At 34.6% G+C, this 22,571-nt stretch overlaps 1 protein-coding gene across 3 annotated transcripts in view; it reads left to right on the forward strand.

Moving 5' to 3' along the window:
* The window catches only part of ARB2A (ARB2 cotranscriptional regulator A), a 484,107-nt gene that overhangs the window by 291,330 nt on the left and 170,206 nt on the right, over positions 1 to 22,571 (forward strand). For all 3 annotated transcript variants that reach the window (XM_081275629.1, XM_081275628.1, XM_081275627.1), the window contains one exon: positions 15,499 to 15,615. In XM_081275629.1, the coding sequence (XP_081131755.1) occupies positions 15,499 to 15,615 (117 nt within the window). The remainder of the gene's footprint in view (positions 1 to 15,498; positions 15,616 to 22,571) is intronic.

The following is a 22,571-nucleotide window of genomic DNA, read 5'->3' on the forward strand; positions in this document are numbered from 1 at the left end:
TTATTAATGCTTTATTTCAGCTAATCACTTAAAAATGAATAGAGAAAAATGGATGTACTACAATTCACAACTCTATAGTTTAGAGCTGCGGCCACTAAATAAAAATTACAATAACAATATAAGTAATTAAACATTTTTAATTGACAGTTATAGTTTGAAATCTTAAAGACATAGATTTTTTCCTGTTCATATATTAGAATTGTATTGCCCATTCTAAACTCAAGTTTTAAACTAAGATGCTACCTGTAATCTCTAAAGACATTAATGGCATTGTTTTGTTACACTTAATATATGCTTTTAAAGTAAAACTCCCTCTTCCTCCTCTCTCTTCCATTCCTACCTTCTCCAAATATGGAAAGAAATTGGTATCTTGTAGAATATAGAAAACTATTTTACCCTACTCTTCTAATTAAATCAGATCCATGAAAGAACTGGTATAATTTTATATTCTCCTCTAGCCATATCTTATCTGTGTGAAAAAATATATTTAATATACCTGATTTCTTATCTAAAGGTACTAATTTTTAACCAGTGATTAGAATAAATCATTTTTGCAGATTCTAAAGTTTTCACGGCATACATTTTATATTATGGTCAAAAGGCATAGAAAAGAGTCCTGGTATAATTAAGTTTGGTTAGAATACCCGTAAAATACCCGAGCATAAACACGAGGGCAGTTTTTAAATAAATTGGCAAAATTCCTTTTCTTTGCAGCATAACAAATTGTTTTTTTTACTAAAGCCCTTTATGAGAAATTATATTAAAACTTTTCAAAGAGAAATGAGTATGTGCATTTCTAGGTTGATTTTCTTTTTTCCAAAGTGTTTTCCTGGTAGTGTTTACTGAATAACATACTTTTAAATAGGTTAGTATTAAATTAGTAACTAGTTTTATATAATTTCCTAAAAAATATTTTCAAGATTAATAAATGCTTCAGAAATAAATGCTGTTATTTTTCTTATAAGCATTTTTTTTCTAATTATTTCTATATAGCATCATAAGAGCAGTAGCTAATTCAAGTTCCTCTCTGATCTTTGGTAATAGATCTGTCACTTACTAAGAATAGGCACCACCTAGTTAGACCCTATCAGTTCATAAGCAAAACACTGATTAATAACTATGGGGCAGCTTTTGTTATATTCAACATTTTATAATTCGAAATCTTATTTTCCTGGTACTAACCATCTACAAGCAATCAGATGCCAGCCCATTTATAATAGGTTTTTTTCCTCCTAGCAGGATGTTGCTTTTGGCTATAAAAAGTTAATTTCAGATCCTGATATACTTGCATTAATTTTTGAGACATTGCTGGATGTAGTACAGCAAAGAATAACATGAACATCACAGCACTGTGCTGTAGCTAATCATTTATTACCTCAAGCCAGAGAAGCTGTGTTAATGTGAAGGCCACAGTGTGTCTCTGGAAAAGATGGAAACTGACAGAAAAGGTCTTAGAGATGGTGTCACATGAGTCCTGAAAGAGGACCACAGCACAGTGGGAAAAAAACAATAACACTATGTAAAGGGATATATTTCAGTACTTACAATTCTGGGCATCTTTGGGATTTTTTATGATTAGAATAAATTATTGTCTTGAATAACAGACCCTATTCTCTATCCAAACATCTTTGCTTCAGAATGGGAAAGCTCGTTGTAATGTTATCTTTTCACGACCATAAGTGTTCTCTAAAAAACATATGACTGAGATGTTCATCAGCTGGGATGTTTGCTGTAATTCACCAATAAATTTGAATAATTTGACATAATTTCTGACAAAGATGAATGTTTCCACATTCATTTCCATAGTAAGGCAGTGTCTGTGTGAAGAAACCAGTTTGACTGACTTGACCTGCCAAATTGATCAGAAAAATAACAAAACAACAGCCATTCAGTCCACAGAATTAAAGCAGTTTATGTGTACAAACCACTTGGTGGCCTGTCAACCCACAACTTGCATAAAAGTAAATCACTTTGGAGCCTGTACATTACAAGGCAGCAAAGCACCAGGAAACCCGTACCAGCAAGGAACAAATGGCACTTGTGCTCTTGGATGGTATAGAGTGAAAGAGAGGCATTATCAGTTGTGGAATTTAGATTTTGATACTGATGTTATCCCATTTCATACTGTAAGTAACTGTAAAATCACTTCACCTATATTCTCAACTGTACAAAAAGCAATTGGACTATGTAATGTCTAATGTCCTTGACAATGCTTTTCATTCTTTCTTCTATGCATTGTTATGGAGAATCCACGTAAGCCATAGTGTTACTTATATGTAATAGCATCACTCTACATAAAAGCCATAAGAGGTATAATTGCATTGCATTCATAAGTATTAGAATGTGAATTTGAAGGCAGTAGAATCTAATCCACCCACTCCCACAGACTGAATAAAAAGTGGCATCAACATCAAATTATCTTCTCGAAAACTTAATTCAATTACTTGAAAATTCAGCAATAAGTTTATTGTCCTTTTTATTTAAGGAGGAAAGGGACTAATAGATCATAGTGTGTGCTGATAGTTGTGTGGGAAGAGACAGACTTAGGGAAGACTTGCTTTGCCTGACAACTTAGTGACAGAAAGTAGTATGGTAGATTTCAGCATGACACCCACAATAAGGAGTGGCAGGTTGAGTTCTCATGAAAGTGGGTAAGGAATCAGAACTACAGAAACTCAACATTCATTCGTCATGTCTATGCATAGTCTTCTTTTGTGGTATCACCTTTTTCTCCCTTTCATTAGACCCCTGATTACAGTAAACCTTCCCTTCCAGGAATAACTTTTTATTTTCAATCTAGGACTCTTCTTTTGACTTCTTTTGAATGTCATTCTCTCTCCTCCTTTGTTGATATTTAACACCTATTCCTTCATACATAAATGCCTAGAAGAGTTATATAGAAGCTATCACCCCAGATTCAGTGGTGTATACCTATAGTCCCAGTGACTTGGGACGCTAAGGGAGAGGGATATGAGTTCAAGGTCAGCCTCAGAAACTTAAGGAGACCCTGTTTCAAAATTAAAAAAAAAAAAAACAGGAAGAATTGGGTATGTAACCCAATGGTAGAGAGCTCCTGGGTTCAATCCCCAGTAATGCAAAAAAATAAAATAAATTTTTATAAGTTATCACTTTGCTTGCACTGTACATCCTCAATAAAATTTCTCTGAAGACACTTCTCTTGTTCACCCAGTTCTGTACCATGTCTATTTTACTTACAATCTCATTAGATAAAAACCTATGAATAATTCTGTTTTGTATATTGCTTTTTATATTATTAACACTCAGTAAAATAGTATAAGAATTTCAGCCTGCAGGACTATCAGTCTGTCACCTTTCATGCACTACGTTAAAATTCTGAAAATGTAAATGTAGTAATTAACCTGATATGAAACAGTGACATATAATTGACTTTCTAAATTAGTGAACTACTGACTCTTTTTTAATATCTTTGCCATTTTATAGGATTTCATATTGACTAAATTGCCTACTTAACAAAAGGTGTGATGTAACAAAAATCCTGCCACCTACCATAATAAATACTGATGCTTATTAAACATCCTGTACTGTGCTGCCTGAGTATTTTATTTATTTTAGATTCTTGCTGTTTGAATTATTTCAGACTTGTGAAACACAGGTAAATTGGGACTCTAAATCATTGACTCAACTGGTGGAATGCCTTCCAAAGAGTGCTAAGGAATGGACACATGACAGAAAATGGAATTTTAAAAAATAGCCTAGAGAATCATTCTCCCTCACTCACATGTCACCCTTCCTCAGTGTAAATTTTTCAATGCACTCATGCATCAGAGCTGTCATCAGATGTCTAAATGATAGGTTTCAGGATTCTTCTCTTACTGTTAGTGATCCGAAGTGCTACTCCAGTGTTTTCCATTAGGGTGGATATTGATAGAGGACACTTAGTGTATAGTGACTGTTGTTTATGGTTCACTAGTATATGAACTCAGAAGTGCTCTTTTACTATATATAGTGCATATGTGTGTTCTCTGTGAAATGAAGATGCATATACATAGCAGTAAATAGCTACTTTCAATCCTGTCCCATCTTTTTTCTCACCTGACATTCATATGGTTTTGTGCAATAAATACAATTCCTGAAAGTCCTATCTCAAATAAATATATTTCAAACCATCTATTTCTGTAGACTTTCATTATCATTTCAGGAACGTGAGGTATGCTTTTGAAAGGAAAAAGTCTCCAATATATAATCAGAATTATGTTTCAAGTAAAGAAAAAAATTGTCCTGAATTTGTTGGTCAGTGTCTTGTGCATTTAAATGGTCCTTAAAAGTAGTTGACTGAATAGAAATTTCTTCCAGCAAGAGTATTCATTTTAATGTTTAAGCAGGAACAGAAGTTTCAGATATTCAGCATAAGTTCCTAGGTAGAAGAGCCATCTGGAGATCCTTGTTCAAATATTTTAAAACATTGTAGGAAGCCTGTGGCTTACACTTTTTACAGTGATGTCATTTTTTTAAATTTAAAACTGGGTGTCAACCTGTCCCAGTGTCTGGCATCTGTAAAACCCACAATTGATTAGCACATCCAACTTTAAAAACATTTAGGTAATTTTGACTGAGCTGATCAAGACAAATTCTCCTCTCTACCATATATACATTTTATATCAGTGGCACCATTTCAGCTGTATGAACGTGAATCTACATAGAAGAAATGTGATTGAGCCAGGTATGGTGGCTCCTGTCTGTAATCCCAGCAATTTGGGAGGTGAAAGCAGGAGGATAACATGTTCAAGTCTGGCCTCAGCAATTTAGTGAGGCCTTGAGCAACTTAGTGAGACCCTTTCTCAAAAAAGTGTTTGGGGATGTAGCCCTTTGGTAAAGTATCCCTGGGTTCAATTCTCAGTACCAAAATAATAAATGTGATTAAATGAAGATTACCTGGAGTTTCTGGAGACAAAAACTTGGAAATATTTGAGAACATAGGGCAGCTAAGATCTGGGAAAGAATTGAAATCTCAGATGCCTTTAGTCTCCAGATTTAGATAGTGCAGTGTTTATTTTATTGATATTATAAGGAATAAAGGCTGAGATTTGAGAAGCTAAGTAGCTACTTGTACAATGAATCCTCTCTGACCATGCTCACCTCTTCTTTCCCCTATCAACACCATTAAGTTTGATCTTATTATTAGCAACACTAAGTAATGTATTTGAAGTCTGGGTATTTTGTACTTAGGTGTATTTAAGTTTGAAATCACAGAAATAGCTTGCTTTATCTCACAAACCTTTCATTGGGAATTCAAAAATCAAACCAGCCCCCAGTGGACTTATAGAACAATTTTGAAACTTGATTTTGATTTCTTTTTGTATGTTAGTAGTCATTGCTTCTTTTAGCTTGTGTTTTTCTCTTTATGATCTTTAGTTGGACAACAATGCAAACTGAAATGTGATAATATGGTGTCAGATTATGAGAGGTCTAAAAATCAAAGAGAATCTACTTGGTCCTTTAAATATTAATAAGATAATTATCAAAATGTGTTCTAGAGTATACAAATAAGACAGTAAAGTGCTAGGTACATAAAAAGGCTAATTTAGATTTGAATGGACAGTAAGTGAATGCTGTAATTTCAGTTATAGGTTTTGTTAGACACTGATGCTACTCAAGTGCACCTTCAATAAAGGTATATATACACCTTTTTTTTATTTATTCATTTATTTAATGTGGTGCTGAGGATCAAACCCAGTGCTTCACTCATGCTAGGCAAATGCTCTCCACTGAGCCATAACCACAACCCTGCTGCCTTAATTCTTTGGAGTCTTCTCAGCAGCCTTTAGCTGTCATGCCCACCGTAGAGTGCCTCAGTCACTTTGGGGCCCATCCACACAATGTGAGATATTAAATACCAAGCCATTTGGGCCTAACTTAGAGCAATGTGAAGGGCCATTCTCGTTCCATGGCTCTTCTGGGGTTGTGCAAGAGTGTTATTGGGCCTGCTTACCACATTGACTTCTCTCTGCCCTTTCCTGCTTTATTCCTTCTCTTCTTTATCTGTTGATCCTTTTTTTTTTAAAGAGAGAGTGAGAGAGGGGAGAGAGAGAGAGAGAGAGAGAGAGAGAGAGAGAGAGAGAGAGAGAATTTTTAATATTTTTTTTTTTAGTTCTCGGCGGACACAACATCTTTGTTGGTATGTGGTGCTGAGGATCCAACCCCGGCCGCACGCATGCCAGGCGAGCGCGCTACCGCTTGAGCCACATCCCCAGCCCAATCTGTTGATCCTTAAGAATACTTCTTTATTAATTCTGCATGCTAAATACTATCTTTGTCTGTTTCCTAGGGAACCCAACCTATAATGCAAACTGTTTCTAAATACACCAAACCAGGCATCTCTCTAGCTATCTAATCATCACCTTCCTTGATCTCTTCCATTTCTGTAAATAGCACCTCTATTCCACAAATCATTTTTGAGCACCTGTTATGTGCCGGTGTATAGCAAATGGGAATGTATTGTTGACAAATATGGTTCTGCCTTCATTAAGCCTACTTTTCAGTGTGAAAGAAAGACAGGAAATCAGTCATTGCCAATATTTTAAGTACTTAAGAAGGAAAAATGAAGGATATTACATTCAATAGCCATGGTGTAACAACAACATGATTAGTCAAGATCTAGCTGTGCCACTTACTAAGTATGTAAACATGAGCAAGCTACTTTCTCTAGCATGAATTTTCTCATCTTGAAAACAGGTGCATAATCCCTCAACTACCAGTCTATTTAAAAGGAATTGTACAATTTACCAAGATAATCTATACATAGTTAAAATATTAACTGTTTCTAGAGAACATATCTGAACCACCTTTCTTCCTAAATTGTAAGTTCTTCCTAAAAGTTAGAAATCATGCCAGCTTCAAATTTATAGTTTTACTGTGTTATCTAGAACAATTTATCAAGTAGAATACTGCTTTCTCTGTTCATGCCAGCTCACAGAGTTTACATTCTTTATATTGAAAATAGTACAGGTAGTTGGATCTTGAAAATATTATAAAACTATTATTTATAGAGTAATTTTGTTAACTTTTTAGAAAAAAATCAAATCCACCAAACATCAGTGTGTAAATTAAATGTAAAGGTTTGTAAGTGAAATTTGTTAAATAACATTCTCAGAGCAAAAGAAAATAGTATGCTTTAAAACTTAAAGGTGTTAACTCTATTCAAGATAAATGTGTGTACTTGCCTCTCCTGAGCCTAATGAAATCTTTTGGCTGCACATTTTAAGCAATTCAATGTTTGACGATTCTTGAGTACTTATATACTTGAAATATACTTAATTATATGCCTAAGTATTTCCAAAATATAACAATTAATAAAAGCTCAAAACTGATTTTTGACTGAATGTTGTGAACATGCTTGCTACACATTTGTGCCAAAAACATTTCTTGTTACATAGTCCTTCCTTATATTTTTATAATATAGGGTTTTCATATATAGTCATTATAATTTTCATATCATTGTTTTATGTCACCTACTATGGTCATTCTCATTGCATAATAAACCTTTTATCAATTAAGTCACATTGAGGATTATTTATATCATTTTTTGGTACTTGACACCTTTAATTTTTCCTTACACTTAACTTGTCTTTCATATAATAGATGCTGTTTTATTGATTGGTAGGGTACATTTTTCAACTACTCGCCCCCTCCATCATGTATTTTTGTAAAGCACTGGTCTTCTCTCCCAACACCCAGATTGTCAGTCACTTAATGTTTGCTTTTTTCCCCCCTCTTTTCTTTTCCTTTAAACTTACCTTACACATGCTTTTTTGTTTTTGAGGAACCCTGCACGTGGCAGCGTGGTCTAGGCAGGAAAGGAAAAGGAAGTTATTACTGCTCTCTTCTGGCTGCCTGCAATAATAAATCATAACTTGCCATTCCCTAACTGGTGGCTAGAGACTTATCTTCATAAATGCATGTGACCCAAGAAGTTTCAGTTTACATACCCTATCCCTTGGTGTTCTGCCTGTGGAGAGCCTTTTCCTTCCTGAAATTAGACAAAGGTTGCAAGAATTGAAGCTAGGGCTTCAAAGCACAGGAAAAGAGAATGTTGTCTTATCCTGTTTCTACAGTGGAGATCCAGCTGGCCATGTTTACCTAACCAGGGTGTGAGACTGCATGTCCATCTGTGAGGGGCTCAGCACAGCACTAAGGCTTGCTCTTTAAGTTTTGAATTTAGAAACCTTTAAAAATATTTCTTGAAGTTTTCCTACATGGTTATTTTTATAGTGATAATTCTGTTGGTTTGGAGTATATACTTTATTTTGCTAAGGATTGAACAGAATGGAATTTTAGAAGGTTACCGATTTGCTAGAGTAGCATTTAACATCTGTGACATACACATGTGACATCTGTGTTATACACTTTTACTATCTAAACCAGAACAGAAAGGGGATACTATTAATAATTATACTAGTTCAATTTGCATTAACTAGCTTGTACAGTCATACTATTTATAGCAGATTATTTTCTTTAAAAACCTTTGAGTAAGCCCAAGTCACTTTGCAGAATTGAGGTAGTGAGAATGGAAATTGGTGGAGTAGCTGTATGACTCTTCAAAAACACTACCCCTGTCAGCATGAATATGATTTCACTGAAGAGTACATAGATACCATATCTAAAAAAGGATACATTTTAGAAATTAGAGATGAATATCAAGGTAATAATTAACAGCTGACATCATTGATTTCTTATATGCCTTGTCTTCTTTACGCTTCAGCAGCCCTGGGAGGTGACTACACTATTATTCCCATTTGGAGAATAATAATTACTATTATTCCCATTTTTTCCATAATTAACCAAAGGTAAAAATCTTAAGTCTGTCTAATTCTTAAGTACGTTTGTTTGCTTTTAACCACAACATTATAGTGCCTTCCTCTGAACATTCTTTATATCATGTTGATTATCTCCCCACCCCCACCTCTCTTGGTACTGAGAATTGAACCCAAGGGTGCTTTACAACTGAGCTGCATAACCAGCCCTTTTTATTTTTTATTTTGAGACAGCCTCAATAAGTTGCAAAGCTGGCCTTGAATTTGCAATCCTTCTGCCTCAGTCTCCCAAGTTGTTGGGATTATAGGCACATGCCACCACACTCAGCTCATTGTTTATCTTTTTAAAAACACAGATGCAGTCCAGTCCCTCTCTGTGAAAAGCAAAGTGGTAAAGGGACTCTCTTCTTCACTCAGCACTGCAAAGTCATGGATTTATACTTTGTTGCAGCTCCAGTCATTCTGAAAAGGCTTAATGGTGGAAGGAAAGTGGAGCTTCCACATGATTGCCTCAGCAATTCTTTCTTCGTTTTCAAGTGCATGGTCTAATTTTTTTTTAAAATATATTCATCTCAGTATTTTTTATTTATTTATTTTTTAGAGAGAGAGACAGAGACAGAGAGGAGAGAGCGAGAGAGAGAATTTTAATATTTATTTTTTAGTTTTCGGCAGACACAACATCTTTGTTTGTATGTGGTGCTGAGGATCGAACCCGGGTCTCACACATGCCAGACGAGCAAGCTACCACTTGAGCCACACCCCCAGCCCATGACTGGTCTAATGTTCTAATTACAAGATTTTAAGTAGACATAATAATTGGCTCTTTCCTACCCCTTAACCATGCAGTTATAGAAGTATTAGACAACATTACCAAAGGAAAAAGCAACCCTTCATAAATTTTTCAATTTTTTGATCTATGCCTTTTTAAAAATAAAATGTATCATTAAATGCATGATAAGTTAACTGTCATTAGCTTCTTCTAAGAGATTAAGGATAATACATTACTTTAAAAATATGAAGTAGTTTACATTGTATATTTTTATGGAATCACTTACTAAAATTGTGTACTATTTGCCAGATTTTATACTAACTGCTTTATATTTTGTTTATTTAATACAATGACTCTGTGATTGAAGAATACATTAATCATCTCCTGTGACATTCTCATGATAAAATTGAGGCACAGAAATAGTCAAAATAATTTGCTCACGATATCCTCACCAGAGTGAGGATTTGAGCCTAGGGAACCTAACCCCGAAGTCCTTGAATTTAACTTCCACACTTAACTTATGAAGACTGCTTACTTGATAGCTTATATTTTCAAAAAGAGAAATAATGAATGCAGATTAGAGGTGTGGACTATGGAAGCTAAATATCATAGTGGTAACTGAATTTCCTGCTGGGCAGTTTAGTCTTCACATTTTATCTACCAATGTGTATTTCACTAAGGTGCTAATGCCGTCAGTGACAGAACCAGGTTTTTTACATATTACAGCAAAGATGATACTGGTCTGTGAGAAGCATGATATTGGGGTTGATTTGCCTAAAAGAAAGAAGAATAAGTAGTCTTGAACATAAACACAGAAGATTGCCAAACCCAGTGTCAGCTGATTAGTCATCTTGATACAGGATACATTGGTAACCTGCTGGGCGTGAGAGCACAGGGCAAAGTGCCATATAATAGGAAATGTACATGCAAAAATTTAAACTGATAGGAGAAAGGTTTGTGTAAAATGTTATGATTTATCAAACCACATAAAGACCACACTCCAATAGAAGCATTGAGTGTAATTGTAATCTACATAATGAAAGCATGAAAAAATACAAGTTTTTAATACTTTCCAAGCCTTTGACACAACTTAATCTGAAATCTTAACCAAAGCAGCTCTAGAGGGAGCTAATCCATTTACATTTATTGCATAAATATATGCATATATATATAGTTTTTTAAGGCATCTCAAACTTTAGCTGTGCTATTAACCAGAGCAACGATTTATTCATGGTTATACAGTAGTAATGATCTTCAGGCTTATAAACAGCAGTAGTATCAGCTCTGATCAGATGGAAACGTGTTTTTTAAATTTTCTTCAGAATATTCTTTCTTATACAAGTAATTCATGTGCTATAACTTTCACAGTACATAAGCGTAATACTTTCATAGTACATATGTGTAATATATATATAGAGAGAGATATATCTATCTATCTATCGATAGATAGATAGATAGATAGATAGATAGATAGATAGATATATCTATGTGCAACCCACAGTGGCCTCTTTTAGTAAGTCCCCTTGGACTTAAAAATATAAGGAGGAGTAAGTACTCTGAGTGCCATGGCCACGAGGCCACAATTCAGGGAAATAAAATTATATGTTATTTTTTTTTTACTTAGAGTGAAGTCAACTCAATTCAGAGTTTTCTTTTCCATTAGATTGACAATATTGTTTATGGTTAGACTAATAATTCTCAAAACCTAAAACCTTGAACTAAAAATATTCGAAAGACTTCATTGCAGAGCACCCCTGTATCATCAGCTTCTTCTTGCCTTTAAAGGAAATCAAGGTATCTCCTTGCCTTAAGTTAACTTAAAATTCAACTTTGATTTGGTGAAAGTTAAAAAGTCTTTGTGTTTTCCTTTATGGAAAGTAACTCATGGCAGAGTTCTTGGGAAAAAAAAAAAATCCAGGTGAAAACTACAAGAGTTTTATAAGTACAAAAAGGGAAATTGGGAACTTTTAGGATGACAAGAAGCATTTATAGTAGGCCAGGCATTTATTAAAAGAGAATAGCAGGTACATCATTTGAGGTCTTGAAGAAAGCCATGGTTTGTGTAATAAGTTAGGTGGACAGAAAAGGCGGGTTCTGCAGCAAGATGGTGGCAACTCTGTGTAAGGGCTGCACCAACATGGAAGGAAACAAAAGCAGCTGCAGCTGAGCTGGTCCTCCCACACCTCTCCTGGATCACGGGTCTTTATCTCACCAATCTTCCATAGTTGCCAAATATTTTAAGTTCTTACTCTGGAAGAAAAAATAATAACTAATGCATTTCCCCCTCAATTTCAGCCCCACCAAAAATGTTAAGAATAATATGAGCCTAGGGCTGGGGTTGTGGCTCAATGGTAGAGCACTTGCCTAGCACGTGTGAGGCACCAGGTTCAATTCTCAGCACCACATAAGAATAAATAAATAAAGGTCCATCAACAACTAATAAAAATATTTTTAAAAGAATAATATGAGCCTTTATGTGTATGTCCTATGTTTTTAATCTATTGAAAATACTTGATGTTTATTATATTGGTTAAGCTTCTATTAGATTAGAAAATATAAAATAGTAAAGGAAAGAGAAGGTTAATTACATTTAACCTAGCATGAAAGGACTATGAGTAGATCAGTGGGTAGAATTAAGAGGAAACAAAAATATTAGGTGACAGGATCCACTATTTTTCAATAATTCTGACATCATCAATAGAATTTGTAGAAAGGCTTAGACATTATATATTTTACAAATGTAATAATTATGAAGTGGTGTTAATTATCAGTTTTTCTCATAGCTTACTTCTGTCTTGGCTGTTTTTTAAGAATTTTTATATTCCTTATTGATATGGATTCGGACCAATTTCTAACCATTTTTTAAATGTCCAAATCACTGAAATGCTGTGTATATATAAGCTGGGCATAATGGTGCATGCCTATAATCCCAGCTACTCAGGATGCTAAGGCAGGAGGATCTCAAATTCAAGGCCAGCCTAGGAAATTAAGCAAGAACCTGTCTCAAAATAAAAACTAAAAAAGGGCTAGGAATGTAACTCAGTGGTAGAGCACTTGCCTAGCATGTGCTAGATTCAGGGTTAAATTCTCAGTACTACATAAAAAGATGAGAGGTCATTAAGCAAAGGTTTATTTATGATAAGAATATTACATATTACTGAAAATTAGACTCCCTGTGATACTGATAAAAGAACATATATATCCAGTCAAGTCACAGTTGTGTCATTTTGTATCTGTTTGGCCTGTAACCTGTTTCTTAACCTGTCTCAGGTTCAGTTCCCTCATCCACAAATAGGAAAAATAATGTAAGTTCTTCATAAATTTCAATATGACTTGAGAATAAAATGGGAATTAATTCATACTCATTTTTAAATTTGTTGACTATTCAGACACAAATAAAATATATATACACACACAAATATTAATTGTAACTGTAGCATACATAGCCTACTAAGCCATGAAGCTTTAAGATGTTGATGTTGATGTGTGAAATAACTCTCTATACTATAAACAAAAATGTAATATCATCCTCTCTTTTTGAAAGATTTTTTTTAGTTCAGTTGATCTTAAATTGTTAAAAAAGATCATTTACTGAGTACTTCATAGTTTGTTTAAGAGCACGTAGAGACATTTAGATCACAAATACTTACCATTTTTTAGAGATGAAGATCTTTTTGAAAATCTCATGAAAGCTAAGGATCCTTTCCCCAGAAAAATACTCATATGCACATATAGACAAAATTTTTCAAGGCATTATAAGGTGTTCATATTCACGCATTCTAAGGCTCCAACTCCATCTTAGGTTGACATATGGGAAGGACTTTGAGGACATAGCTTTCTCTTTTTCATATTTTTGAGTTTTCCAGACTGTTCTGATCTTCTATTATAGACCATATTATAGAAGTGTCTGCCCAACTGCGCCTCCATTCACTCCTTGTTTTAGCTATACTTCATCTAAGACTGACATCTCTGAAACAATCCTGATTCAGTCTACTCCTACAGCTGCCACTCTCCAGTCCTTTTCATCAGTGCTTATTCACAGTGAAAGGCAGTAAGTGAGGGAAGGGCAACTGATCCAAGCTAACAAATGCAAGGCGCAGTTGTTTTAGACAGAAATGGCAGTTGTGAAAAGTTGTTGTACTACTCAGGCTGCAGAAATGCTGAGACAAATATAAATGTTGTGAAAAATTAGACATAAAATTATCACCAAATTCACAATTCTACTAATCCTAAACAGTCAAATACTTGATAGTGCTTGGTAATGCAAATAGTTTAGAAAAATAAGAGTAAGGGCCTCTAATTTCTTTGTTAGCCAGATGGATTCACTATTATGTTTTTTATAAGCTAATCTTGGTTTAATTTGTATATTTGAGTGCCAATATAATCTAATGAGCCAATATTTTTAACGTAAAATCTAGAAAAAAGTAGCATTCTACTTAACAACTAACGTGAAGTATTGAATTAGAGCATTATCTTAGGCTTTTCAAAATTATTATTTGTACTGTAAGGTGAATTTTGCAATATGATGTTGATAACCAATACTGATTTAAGATTTAATATAAGCAGAAATCAGAGCAGGAAGATTTCAGGTGTAAAAATCCTGCTTAGTAAGCTCTAAAGCTGAATTAGATTCCCATCAGGTGATGTTGAGAGGAAATGCACATATTCAATTTTTTTTTAAATTACCACTCCTTTTTTATCTTTTTTAGTTGTAGATGGACACAATACCTTTAATTTATTTGTTTATTTCATGTGGTTCTAAATCGAAATCAGTGCCTCACAAGTGCTAGGTGAGCACTCTATTGGCTACAACCCCAGCTCCTACATATTCTGTTTTTAAAGAAATTTTAAAGAGTTAGACATTTTTAATTCAGAATGCCAAAAGGCAACATTTGGTATCAGATGTATACTTTGCAGTCTTCCCTGTATGAGCTTTCATCAACATTCACAATTCTTCCTTTTTTAAAAAGTGCACTGTTATATAATTGGTGGACAATTCATATAAATTAATGACAAATGAGAGAAAATTTGTTCTTTTTGTTTAATATAAGAATTTAGAGGAAGAAAAGATATTTGATGCCAAGAAAGAGAGGGCCTTACTGTGAAATTTGTCTATTTATTTTCTTGTAGTTCTAAGTTTGTATTAAACTTTCTAACTTTTATGCCAAATCCTAATTTATCATTAGTGTTAGTAGATTAAAATGTTTTGGGATTGTTTTGATGTAGAATTTTATTTTTCAGTTTCTGGCAAACCACTGACAAATTTGTCAGTATCTCAAGCTGAGTGATCTTTTTTTTCTTTTTAGAAGCTATTTATAGACATAACATTCTATAGGAAAAAAAAGTTTAAGTGTAATAGTTTGCCAAAATAAATAAATAAAATATTGAAAAGAGAAATAATGTTGATAAGACTTTGGGGGAAAAAAAAGGATTTTTGCAGGCATTTAAAACACCAAGAATTACAAGGCTATGGTGAAGAACAGGCTAGTTAAATTGAAGTTAAAACAAGATATCTTTCTTTACTGATCTGCCATGTACTGAAAATTAGTAGAAGTTAGTCCTAAGTAGCTAACAGTGAACCCCAGGTGCTAACTTCCCTGAAGCAATGAAATTGGAAGTGGTGGAAAAAATTTGTAAAAGAAACCCTCAGGGATTCCCCTGTGATCCCTTTAATCCTTGAATTGTCAAACCACATGGAAAATAATAGAGCTTCGTAGTTCTAAGACTTAAGTGGTATTATCTTTTTAAAAGAAAATATTAGGTCTTTTCACATCTATGGACAAGAATAGAGTATGTGTTCAGTGCAGAAAAGAGTAACTTTGAGCCATAGATGTATATGGCTTTTTTCATTTTTAATATATTATTATGTATGACTAAGCAGGCTGCATTCAGTAGGAAAAATTATAACCAATATTTTATTTTTCTTTTTTAAAACAGATGATTCAACGAGAAGCGGATGTGAAAAGTAAGGTAACTGCTGTGGCACTGACAGACTCTGTTCACAATGTATGGCATCAAGAAGCTGGGAAAACAATTCGGGAATGGATGAGAGAGGTGAGACTTGATTTGTTCAATATTGCATGAATGGCTGTGAGTCTTTATATCTTGAACTCCCACCAACATTTATCACCTTCTACTTCCACAGTCCCTTTGGAGAAGCAGAACATTGAGAGGAAATAGGAAAAACTGGATGCAGTTAAAATAATAATAGAAAACCCTCAAGAAGAACAAATGATTTTTTTAAAGCACCTCCCTGCCCTTTGGCTTTCCATAAAATATTATGTATGCATGCAATATATGTTAGAATTTTGGCTAACGAGTGATGTGGTCTAAGGAGACTCTTATTCCCAGATGTTTAATTTTTCCACTATTTAGCATTGGTACCTCTTAATGACAAAAAAAGAAGCTTAGTGAACACTCAAGCCTTGTCCTTTTCTTATGGAAAAACAGTAAGGATGTGCCACTCTTGAATTGATTGGCTTACCACTGCCAGTAGGGGGAGAAGAAGTAAAAAGCTAAAATAGTATTATACCAAACCCTTGAGCAAGGAGAAAGTAACCCAGGCCCTGGCCATTGTCTAGCCTCAGACTAAGAAAGCATCTTTTTATACTTCCTAAGTGCTGGTGAATCTGAAAACTAACAAGGCCTCATAGAGCATGATTTTTTTTTTCTTTTTTCCAAAAGTTTCAGCCCATTATTTCCTTTATTCTATTCCAGATATCCAGTTGAAATTTTTCTTCTTTTATTTTATATTTACATTTCTGATATTATAAGCAGTTGATATCAGCTATCCCACAATAAATCAATAGTAATCATAATTAATAATTAGCTATAGCAATTGTTTAGTCACATAATTTATTTGCATGCATATGAGTGAGCTGATTAATCTTCCTACATTTCTCTCAGGGTATTTTTGTTCATTTGGGTTTTTTGAGGTGCTAGGGATTGAACCCAGGGCCTGGCACATGCTAGGCTTGTGCTGTTCTGCTAAGCCACACCCTAACCCCCTTGGGTTTTGTTTATAGAATATCTGAATATCTCTTTAGCTGGCCTCTCACTATAGGAATGTGTGGTGGATAAATTCTACTAGGCTTCATAATCCACTGTAAGAACCAGATAGTTAATGTTCAAAAAGAATTTTGAGTAGATAGAAGTATATGATATATTACATGCACCATATATTTGTATTTTTAGTGTCACCAATCTGCTATCACTATTGTTATTCTCCATTAGAAAAAAGTGCTTTTAACACATGGAAAGTCAAAAATATTTTTTCCAGTACTTATAATGCTATAAACTTATAAAGGAGCTGGGGGTTAAATCAATTCTAATACAGAGATGCTTTCTGACCACATCACTTTGCATGTTTTTCCTTTCACAGTAAGTAAATCACTACTTATGGTTCTAGCATGTACCAGCTACTTCACTAACACTTATACTCTTAGACAAGCCACTCCATCTTTTTGGCCTGCTTCATAATTGTAAATTAGAGATAATAATTTCTATGCTGTGTCCTTCATGATCTCTTCTTACAAGAATCAAAGGTGATGATCAAAAAGAAAACCTCCTGGGCTGGGGTTGTTACTCAGTGGTAGATCACTTGCCTAGCACACATGAGGCACTGGGTTTGATCCCCAGCACCACATAAAAATAAATAAACTAAATAAAGGTATTTTTATTTTTTTTATTGTTGGTTGTTCAAAACATTACATAGTTCTTGATATATCATATTTCACACTTTGATTCAAGTGGGTTATGAACTCCCATTTTTACCCCGTATACAGATTGCAGAATCACATCAGTTACACTTCCATTGATTTACATATTGACATACTCATGTCTGTTGTATTCTGCTGCCTTTCCTATCCTCTACTATCCCCCCTGCCCTCCCCTCCCCTCCCCTCTTCTCTCTCTACCCCCTCTACTGTAATTCATTCCTCCCCCTTGTATTATTTTTCCCTTTCCCCTCACTTCCTCTTGTATGTAATTTTGTATAACCCTGAGGGTCTCCTTCCATTTCCATGCAATTTCCCTTCTCTCTCCCTTTCCCTCCCACCTCTCATCCTTGTTTAATGTTGGTCTTCTTCTCGTGCTCTTCTTCCCTAGTCTGTTCTTAGTTACTCTCCTTATATCAAAGAAGACATTTGGCATTTGTTTTTTAGGGATTGGCTAGCTTCACTTAGCATAATCTGCTCTAATGCCATCCATTTCCCTCCAAATTCTATGATTTTGTCATTTTTTAGTGCAGAGTAATACTCCATTGTGTATAAATGCCACATTTTTTTTTATCCATTCGTCTATTGAAGGGCATCTAGGTTGCTTCCACAGTCTTGCTATTGTGAATTGTGCTGCTATGAACGTCGATGTAGCAGTGTCCCTGTAGCATGCTCTTTTTAGGTCTTTAGGGAATAGACCGAGAAGGGGAATAGCTGGATCAAATGGTGGTTCCATTCCCAGCTTTCCAAGAAATCTCCATACTGCTTTCCAAATTGGCTGCACCAATTTGCAGTCCCACCAACAATGTACAAGTGTACCCTTTTCCCCACATCCTCGCCAGCACTTGTTGTTGTTTGACTTCATAATGGCTGTCAATCTTACTGGAGTGAGATGGTATCTTAGGGTGGTTTTGATTTGCATTTCTCTGACTGCTAGAGATGGTGAGTATTTTTCCATGTACTTGGTGATTGAGTGTATGTCCTCCTCTGAGAAGTGTCTGTTCAGGTCCTTGGCCCATTTGTTGATTGGGTTATTTGTTATCTTATTGTCTAATTTTTTGAGTTCTTTATATACTCTGGATATTAGGGCTCTATCTGAAGTGTGAGGAGTAAAGATTTGTTCCCAGGACGTAGGCTCCCTATTTACCTCTCTTATTGTTTCTTTTGCTGAGAAAAAACTTTTTAGTTTGAGTAAGTCCCATTTGTTGATTCTAGATGTTAACTCTTGTGCTATGGGTGTCCTATTGAGGAATTTGGAGCCCGACCCCACAGTATGTAGGTCTTAGCCAACTTTTTCTTCTATCAGACGCAGAGTCTCTGATTTGATATCAAGCTCCTTGATCCATTTTGAGTTAACTTTTGTGCATGGCGAGAGAAAGGGATTCAGTTTCATTTTGTTGCATATGGATTTCCAGTTTTCCCAGCACCATTTGTTGAATATGCTAAAGGTATTTTTAAAATGATACTATGTTTAAAAAGAAAAGAAAAGAAAACCCCCTGAAAAGCAAATGGCAGTACATAAAGAGATGAGATATATTATTATAGCAAACACTATACTATCTCCGAGATAAAAGTTATTTGATCATTCTTGGTTGAATTTTGAAATTATCCCTGCTGAGACCTCTTCCAAAATGACAACCAAAATGGAGGGTATACAAGTCTGTGACAAATGTCCTTATCTAATCTACCTGTGTATGTGACCAGGGGGTAGTAGAAAAGATTTCATTGTGATTTGGCAAGACAAAAGCTCAATGTTTCCAACACTCAGAATGAAACTTCATTCCCTCTTTCTCATTTTCAGTACGTTTCCACACTATAAGACTCCTCAAAATCATGAAGAACAAACAAGCCTGGATTACAGTAAATAGGAAGGGCTGTTGTAGTGAGCATGAGTTTTGGGAGAAGGTACTCTAGAGCAAACTTTGTTTCCCTCAACAGCCCTCTTCCTACCACCTCCTATAGTTTCATTTGAGATCAATAAACACACTGAGAAATTTTGTAGTTATCCTTCCCAAGAAAAATACATTAGCTAAGCTGGAGTATTGTCCATAAAAATAACAGTTTGGTTGTGAAGGAAGCCTTAGTGCTTTTATCCTCTTGATGAATGGCTTCATTATTGCATCAAACATTGCTTTAAAATTTGTAAGTTAAACAATGGTACAAATTGCCTAGTCATTCCTATTATACTAAAAAATAGTAAAATTCGTTTTGTTTTGCAAGCATTTCTAATGTAATAAAATTATTAATGGTAAGCTTTTTTACTATAAAAGCTGTCATTTGTTTTAAACTTATCAATTTAGCATATAACACAAAGATTAAGAAGTATATCTTGTTTTACTTGTGTAATTTTTAAATAATAATTCCTGTGCTGGGATATAGCCTAGTGGTAGAGCATTTACCTAGCACATACAAGGCCCTGGGTTTGATCCCCAGCACTGAAAGTATAGTAATAATAATAATAAGGAGAAGAAGAAGAAGGAGAAAGAGAAGGGAGAAAGGGATAATAAAAATTCCCTTTAAAGGGAGAAGATCAAAGAGGGCTACTTTTGATAATTGCTCCAAGTAAAATTTGTCCAAACTAAAAGACTAAGCATAATTGGTAGGCCAGTCTCAGGAATGGAGGTAAAAAGCAACTGAAGGCAGCTCCTAAGAGGCACTTCTCAGAACTGAGTGGCCTCTGAAAGTCTCTAGCCAAACCAGATGTACGGTTCTGTGGAATAGTCGTGGTTTCTTCCTGTTTCTTTCTGTCACCCTTCAGCTCTGATTGGAGGCTCTAGAAACAGCCTAGTGAATCATAGTTGTACTTGTCTGAAGATACAGTGCCTTTCATATTAAAAAATCACTCTTTAAATCAGTTGTTGTGTACATTTCAGACAAATGCAAAAATAGTATGAAAAAACCTAGACTCAATCAGCAGAGGAAGCATCTCCAAATACCTTACACAGGAATAGCCACTACCTACTTTTCTCTTTAAATATAGTAGATCCTAGCATTCCTATAAAATTTTTCATTTCATATCTACTTTGAAATACTATAACCCTTGGTTCAAGTTAAATGGAGTTGCCCAGGCCTTAGGTCTTCTATATCAGTAGATTCCAAACTTTTGGCTTATACAAAGAACAATTTTTACAGTGACAAAAATCTGTAAAGTCATAATCTCAGAGATCTTACAAAAAATTTAAATTGAAAATACTTAATAACATTCACGCCATTGTCTGTTTTCTCTTTCCTTCAGACCCAGAGAAACACTCATTTTGTGATTCATCCTAATCTGCTGGCTGTGGCCAAAGGCTTCTTTCTTTATGCTTCTTCATGTTAAGGGGCACTGCATCTGAGACTCAAGCATGAAACTTTTGGTATTTCTAGTCCAACATGCCTTGTTGCTTACTCAGGGCACCTGAGAAAAAGCTCTCAAAGGCTGCTAACACATACCATTCAAATTTCAAAAAATTCAAATTTTGAATTTTTGTAGGGCTTTCCTAGTGGGCTATCTTTGTTGCCACCTGAAATACTTTAGTAGTGTTTATCCTGACTAAAGAACTGGAATGAGGGCTAAATTGGGACATTGATAAGAACAATAGATAAGCATTAGAAAATAGTGAAAGATACTAGGTTTGTAATTATAGAAACTTAGCATGGGGAGTCAAGTGTGATAAAATGGAATTTCAGATGTTGAATTCATATGTAGTAGCTGTCTGAATTTCTTACATGTATTTTCTAATGTTTATGTTTTTTAAATTTCATTATACTCTTATGATATGGCAAACATTTTTAGCTTGTTTTGCCTTGTTTTCTATATAATTTTCTCAGTAGGGTAAAAATGCCACATACGTATACACAAATTTATAGTTTCAAACCTTTAAGGTTCTATAAAGGTACTTTGTCATTCCATAGAACTTTGGGGCATATTCACTTCAGCTGTAGGGTGCTTAACTTCTTTCTGATTTTTATGAGTGATCAAAGGCTAAGACATATGCTTAGATAAAAACTGAAATTTCTGAATCGTAAAACGTGAACATGTACTTTGAGTCAGTGTTTGAGTTAAAGGTGATCTGAAGAACCTGGACAAAAGTTCATTTTGCTCAGCTTTAAAAAGTCAATAACAAGTTAGAAAATGATTAATCTCCTGCATATTGTAATGTACCATCACTTTTATTAATACTAGAAAAGCTTGTGAAACATAGTTTTACATATGTGAACTGTAGGTGAACAGTATTAAAAGACTGACATATTACCTGGGTAATAGCCAACTTTCATCAGATTTGGAGGTACTAGTCGGATGAATAATAATTAAAATATATACCTAATCGCTGCCTGTCTGTTGGTAGTGCTAATTGCTGTCATTGAAAAGACTGAATTGTTTAAGAAAAAGAGAGAGAAAGAGAAAGTCATTCTTCATTGAAGCTATCTCCCTGTATCATTGGGAGCCTATTTTTAGTACCTATAGAAGTCATGATTTTTGAATTTATTAGGGGCTGTGATGAATGATAAAACAAATCATCCATTTACATATCTTGACACTGCTTTGGAGAATACTTATTTCTTACAAGCAAGTGTCACATTGTATATAAAAGCTGGCTAATTGTGTGCTAATCTTCTGCATTATCTAGAATTCTCTGATGTGGTATTCTATCAATGGTAATATTAATTTTACTTATTTCAAATGTATGAAATATCTTCTGAAACTCTATTTCTTTTATAATTTCTACTCTCTTACATTGTATAATTTTGCATTCAGCTGCTAATTAAGATTAGGAGTGCACATTGTAGAGTACGTATCCATTCTAAACTGGCAAGCTTTTGTAATACATGAAAATAGTAATATTTTATCCATTTTAAATATAAAAAGAGAGAAAGAATTTAAGAACATTACTAGATGTTGTGTTTGTTTTCATGTTTTTTTCCCTGCACAGTTCAATAGTTTCATTGATCCACTGTTTCTTACAAAAATCTGCCATGCTTTGTGAACTTCACTTTCTAATCTCATACAGCAACCCTTCCTTTATATTATTCCTGCTCTCTCTGGTCCCAGAACAGTAGGGTTGCCTTGACAAATCTATTCAAAAGCCATTCCTCGGCCTTTATTGGTGGGGACTGGGGCCTTTGAAATTCTCTCCTCACTGCAACACAGCTGACATCTTCTTCCAGACAGAATGAATTAAGGAAATACAATAAGACACTTGATCTACCAGTCAAGGATCTTTCCATAGTGAAGGCGGATTCCATGGTGCACAACCAGGGCAGCAAGCATCTATAAATACACAATACATGCTTGTTTACCAGAATAGCAATCAC

The sequence above is a fragment of the Spermophilus citellus genome (genome assembly GCF_964194105.1).
Source record: "Spermophilus citellus genome assembly, chromosome: 1".
Lineage (NCBI taxonomy): Eukaryota > Metazoa > Chordata > Mammalia > Rodentia > Sciuridae > Spermophilus > Spermophilus citellus.